Source organism: Aulostomus chinensis, chromosome 3 (assembly GCF_037954235.1).
Source record: "Aulostomus chinensis isolate RoL2024-O1b breed Wild chromosome 3, RoL_Achi_v1.0, whole genome shotgun sequence".
Lineage (NCBI taxonomy): Eukaryota > Metazoa > Chordata > Actinopteri > Syngnathiformes > Aulostomidae > Aulostomus > Aulostomus chinensis.
The window spans coordinates 16,876,573-16,882,722 of NC_141322.1; the positions used below are offsets into that span (position 1 = coordinate 16,876,573).

General features: G+C 43.9%; 1 protein-coding gene across 6 annotated transcripts in view; it reads right to left on the reverse strand.

Moving 5' to 3' along the window:
• LOC147267931 (retinoic acid receptor gamma-B-like) overlaps window positions 1-6,150 on the reverse strand; it is a 66,115-nt gene that overhangs the window by 4,660 nt on the left and 55,305 nt on the right. For 5 of the 6 annotated variants that reach the window (XM_086199089.1, XM_086199088.1, XM_086199086.1 and 2 more), the window contains 2 exons: window positions 833-981; window positions 56-197 (listed from right to left, as the gene is read on the reverse strand). In XM_086199089.1, the coding sequence (XP_086055215.1) occupies window positions 56-197; window positions 833-981 (291 nt within the window). Of the gene's footprint in view, window positions 1-55; window positions 198-832; window positions 982-4,666; window positions 4,921-6,150 lie in introns of those variants that run through there. The other variant, XM_086199091.1, reaches the window with a different exon arrangement.

A 6,150-nucleotide genomic window follows, 5' to 3' on the forward strand; every position in this document is an offset into this window, starting at 1 on the left:
ACCTTGGCGCCTGAAAAACAAATGTAATGATTTGTAAATGTTGATAGCCTCTTACCTTCTTTGGACATGCCAACCTCGAAGCACTTCTGCAGCCGACAGTACTGACACCGATTGCGGGTCACTTTATTGATTTGGCAGTTCTTGTCCCGGTGGCAGGTATACACCATGTTCTTTTGGATGCTGCGTCGGAAAAAACCCTGAAACACATTTAAACATAATATCCTGGTCACTATTTATTGACAAGAAGAAGAAAAAAAACCCAACAGAGGTCTGACATTAGCTGAAGCGAACACTTCTCTTAGTGAAGCCACTGATGTCATTCTGGACAATGGAAGTCATTCATGGTTGAGCAGTAAAATGTTCTGCCTCCTACACACGTCTTTGTCACAAGTATTTGAACCATACTTTTGGAGCATCATTACAAAACAAAAAAGTTTTCTTACGGGTATATTCTTTCCCTCTAAAACATCCATGAGGAACACTGGCTGATTTATTGGCTCTCTTATTTTGGTACTCCGTCATACTGATATCAGGACCGTCCTAAAATATTTATTGGCTGAGTTGTGCTCTCTTCTCTCATGCAGGGAGCTTCTGCTTCTGTTGTCAATGTAAATATCATTTCCTGTATATGACCTTGTGACAGATTCTCCAAGTGCTCTTTTTAAGCTCTACATTTGGCACCACTTACTAATTCAAACCTTGTTTCCAGCTCTGCTACATTACAGTCATAATGCGCAGTGTTGGTAAGACAACACTAGAGGGCATCTCAACAATGTTGGCCATCAGACTCTGCTTCCCTCAGTAAACTCTGTGACGCTCTGGCTTCTTGTACCTTGCAGCCCTCGCAGGAGCTCACACCGTAGTGATACCCAGAAGACTTGTCCTGGCACACGAAGCAAGGCTTGTAGACACGAGGAGGAGGAGGAGGAGAGGGAGAGCTGGGCACCATCTCCTCTGAACTGGTGCTCTGGGTCTCCACCGCTGAGGAGAGAAAGTTCTCTTATTACTTCAGAGCATCTTGTTTACGTAAAGTCTATGATGGAGCTGGAGTGGAGTGGTCAGCAAACAACCCCATGTAGGCCACCCTGGGGAGCCAGAAGGCAAGCTCAAAGGCAGAGAGTTTTAAGAGAAAAAGGGGGGTACTGCTGATTGACAGGGACTTAAAAGACACACAATTAGCTGATGGCCAGATGGCCCAACTGATAAAATGGTGATTGGCAGCTGAGATTTGATTGGCTTCTCCATTTACTAGCGAGCGGGGGAGCAGCATACTTGTGTTGACTTTTTGACAGACGTCTGAATTTTGTGTGTGTGTGTGTGTGTGTGTGTGTGTGTGTGTGTGCGTGCGTGCGCGCGCATGCAGTCTCACATTTTTATTTGAAAGGCTGTCCAATCAGACCTGCCTATATACGTCCAGCCCCATGTGAACAAACAAAGGCGGGATGTTTATGAGACTCGGCTGTCTCCCTCTGGTCCTTCTCACTGCCGTGTTTAAGAAAATGGTATTAGGCCATTTGTTGGCCGCATTCAACTGCTGCTCATGACAACACTCCAAACAAACAATATCCAACAGCTGATGAAAACTGGGCTTCCTCATATTCAAACCAATCTGAAGGAAAATCTCTACATATTTAAAGGCGATGACTAAAAGACGAGCAGATTCCTTTGAACATGCCTTTCAACTTTCACCTTCAGTCACCCCAACTTCACCTTCCTCTGCCCATTCCCACCCCCACCCCCTTGTTTCCTGGCCCTAAATTCCTCAGCGCAGGCTGGACAGAGTTTAATAGTTGCCCAGGCTTACAAGCGGCCCTATAAAGGTTGTGTCTGGGATGGGGAGGAGGCCCCCGGCCAGGCTGACGGCCTCTTTATTGGGATCCAGTCACCTTGGGCAGCTATTCACATCAACAGCTCCATCCTTGGATCCCCTCCTAGTAAAAATAAAGAATTCAGGGTCAAAAACCCAAAGTCACTGCCCCGCCTGTCACCTTCAACAGAGAGCACAGGACTGAACCAAATGTGTCCCCCCCACCCCCACCCCACTGAAGCAACCCCAACGTGAACCTGTAGCTTGTCATTACCAAGAGTGGTAAGGTTTCAAAAACAGAGAGGCGAGGGCACAAAGGAATAATCTAATAAAAACAAGAGAGGGACAAATGAAAAGAGAAGGGAAAGGAAAGAGGGAGGTGAACGTGAGGACAGAAACTTCCCAGTGGACGAGAGGTTAAATCAAATCCTGACTATTTAACTTTGACCTTGGCTGAAGAGGGCCATTACTAACTGGTCACAGCAGGCAGGCTGCAGCTTCACTCACGTCTCCAAATGTGACTTTAACTTTCATCCTGTCGTGCTGCTGACAAACACTTACAGCTGCTGATCTGATCCACTTTGGTCTCGTTTACTGCTGAAGAAGTGTTCAGGAAATTTAAAACAAAAAACCCAAAAACCATCATGTATGTGTTCCACCGTGATGCGACTCACTGGGGACACACAGCGAAGAGAGCAAATGGAAGAACAAAACGAGGACAACTGGACATTAAATTTTTGATGACATGAGAGTACATTTGTCTTGCTGCTTTAAAGTCCCAGTGTGGGCATAAACAAATGTCAGTTTTAACTTTTACAAAGCGCACAAATATTTTTTGGCTGTCATGGAACACAGTAATTCAAAACTTGAATACGTTGCACTGACGTTAAGCTCTTTCCCACATTCAAATAATGGCCGCAAAAAAAAAAAAAAAAAAAAAAACTGTAGCCAGTGTTCAAGTCTTAAAACAGAAAATCCTTTTCTGCTACTTATTTCCTTCCGTTCTCCCCAGTTGGTGCTACAAAATACCGACATTCAAGAGAAACAACTATGTTCTCGTGTGAAAGTGTGACTTCAACAACCCTGATCATTAGAGTTGAAACAATTGATTGACACAAGATTTAACAGATTTTTTTTTCCCCCCAAACAAAACTTCCTTGTGTTTTTCTCCCAGCATCGACAGAGCCAACAGCAGTCAGAATCAGTAGTTCTCATGACAAAGATCAGTGGGGAGTTTGTTTCTTTATCTGCTGTGTGACTTAAAGTTTCAAGAATGCTGCTGACGTCCAGTTTCTCCCTTGTGAGGTTTTGTTGGTTTTGATGTGACTGTATATTGAATATCTTTTGCAAAAACAAAACAAAACAAAATCCTTACAAAACCTCAAAAAAAATTGGCTTTGAGAAGTTGGGACTTCTCGATTGATCGAGAAGTTTTAAAGCGAGGAAGGAACTCGTAGGTGAGATGGAGAAAGTCACGTGTTCTGTAATGGGGCGTTCCAGCTCAGGTGAGGGCGGGGTTGAATGAGTGGCGCTGTAACCTGATCTTTTGTGTTTATATAGTAACACTGACAATGTTGGAGTGGCCCTGAGAAAACAAGTGGAAAAACAGCTCCTATTGAAATGGAGACGTTCATCTGGCGCCAGCAGACAGGTAGTGACTGACACTGTCTGTGTGTGGTGAGAGCAGGTGAGGAGGGATGTGACTCTCATCAGGAACATGACGAAGAGAGGGAGAGAAGGGGGGGGGGTGATGCTACCTGGCGTGGAGACAGAAGGGGAGGAGCCAGAAACTGTCAGCAGCTGTCATCACCCTGAACTGAGCTCAGCCGCAGAATCTTGGCTCGAGAAAAAAAAAAAAGTACCTTGTAACCTACAAGTCACCCCGCAGCGAATCACAACATCACTCAGCACACGTCTGTTGGACACAGAAGAAAGGACACGACTCGAATTCAAACATCACTTACTTACGATACGCATCCATTTATCTGACATCTAAGTCACCACACAACAATATCTGTTGTGTCTCTCCATCAACCCTCCTTTTCCATGTACTCAGTGTTAGAGGGGTCTTTTTTTCTCGGTTTGCCATTTCCATGAACTTTTTCTGACGTGGTACTTCACAACGTTTGATAGAATGTTCCCAGCTCCAAACAAAAACTTCAGAATTAGGATTTGACATCGGGACACAGCTACGGTTTCTCTGAACTTGCTGTATTTGTTCAGTCTTTTCTCAGTATTATTGTGACACACACACACACACACACACACACACACACACACACACACACACACACACACACAAGGTTATGTTTTTAGTGATGTTTGTTATTTATTTGTCTGTCAGCTGGATCTTGGTGATCTTCATGAAACTTGCTGGAGGAGAATACGGGCCGAGATAGAACTCATTTAACTTCGGAGCAGATCCCTTGTCTCACTTTCTAAAGCGTTGTTAAATGAGGCTATTTCATTCCTTTCACATTTCACTGACCTTGATGAAAAAAATGAAAGTATATTCTCGTTGATTTAGCGCAGAACCTGATCAAAACTTTGGATTCATTTGAGCAAAATACACTTAGGCAGGGGTGATGGACTCAGTCGCCGTATCGACAGGACTAGAAACCTGCACCCACCACCAGCGTGTCCCTGAGATGAAAATTCAGGAAAACACAATTTTGATGTTTTTTTTCCCCCCAAATGTATTCAGAGGTAGTTGGGGATTTTGTTTGTGAACTGGATTACAAGAAAACTACGGTAGAGGGATGCTGAGAAAAAATATTTCTTGTTGATGTGAGAACTGTGAAATCTGAATTAAAATCAAACTGAATGACAAAGTAAGGGAACGGGTCTGCGATCACTCACCCAGACGCATGAGCGTGAGCCGGCTTCATGACAGAACAGTTGCATTGCTGCCCTTTTGGTATCAACGCTGCGAAACTGGCACGTATATCGTCGCCTTCTTAAAATAATCGCCTGAGTAATTTCTTTTGGAAAAACCCCCAAAAAAAACAGAGACAAACATCATAAGGAGTTCATTGAAGCAAAAGCATTTTTTTTAATCAAAAAAAGGACGAGCAGTTATTTTGAGAAGGTGACTTTATGCAGGTTTGAAATTGCAGGCAAATCCTCCGTATATCGATTGACTCTATTCTCATTGCCAGAAGGTGGGTTTGTCTGTCTTTTTCACCTCTGGTGAGTTGCGTTACAGTTAAAAGTGCCTTAACAGTTGGTTTTCAGTCCATGTGTGTCAAAGCACGGCGCTGGAAAGGTGGGCAAATTTGGGCGTCCAGTTTCCTGGTTGCTGGTGTCACTTGAGTGTTTGTCCCAGTAGCAACGTGGGATTTGATCAACCAGCCCAGTGATAAATAAATAACAAAACTAATTTTGGGTGCTATTGGCTCAGTTAATGGCGGCAAATATAACCACTACAAAAAAATTGCAGGAGTGTGTTTCATATCCAGGAATCACATTAAAGACACTCTCGATGTCTTGTGACAAATTGGCCACATTTTCACACTTGGGACCTACACGATCCTGCCATAGGTTTTGACCTAGTCTTGTTTATTCGTCTCTGAGTGGCTGTGTGGACGACGCAGGGTGACATATGGCCTGCAGAGCCTGCAGCTTGGCTCAACCTGCCAACATCGCACATCTCACTGAACTAGACTTTGGCCTGGGGGGTCCTGGGAGCCTCACACTGGGAAGGACTGAAAGATTTTGCTGAGAACTGCTGTATCATGACAGGCTCATTACTAAACTGTGACTCTTTTCAAAGATTTGATCAATTTTCCCTTAATCACTTAGAACAATAATATAATAATAATATAATAATTCCACATGATAAAAGTACAAATCTGATTCATACATTTTCCACATTCAGTCCTCCAGGCATGCATCTGGATGGCAAATTCAGTTTTACATTAATTCTGGCCTCATAAAATGTTCAGCAGCACACTGAGGAATGTGCGTGCACATGTGAATGCGAGTGTGTGGGCTGCCTCATGGGGCCGCGGCTCCGCCGGACTTGACAGTTTGCAGTGTGAGTTCAACATCTCTCAGAGAAACAAGCAGAGAAAATGTGCTCCAACACTTTTAGATAACTTCAACAAAAAGTAAAATGCGACTAGTAAACTCAGAGTCAGTGTTGTGGTTTGTTTTCATGACAAAATACTGGTGTTGTTCTTAGAGTTAGAACACGATGCTGCAATTCAACAGCAGATAAACAGTGGGGGAGAGCTCAGATATGCTGGGTGAGTAATTACCACAACAGCAGGGAGGAGATGGGAGAGATCTGAGTGACAATCCCTTTCATCAGCTGTTCTAAGTTCAATACCAGCCCCCCCCCC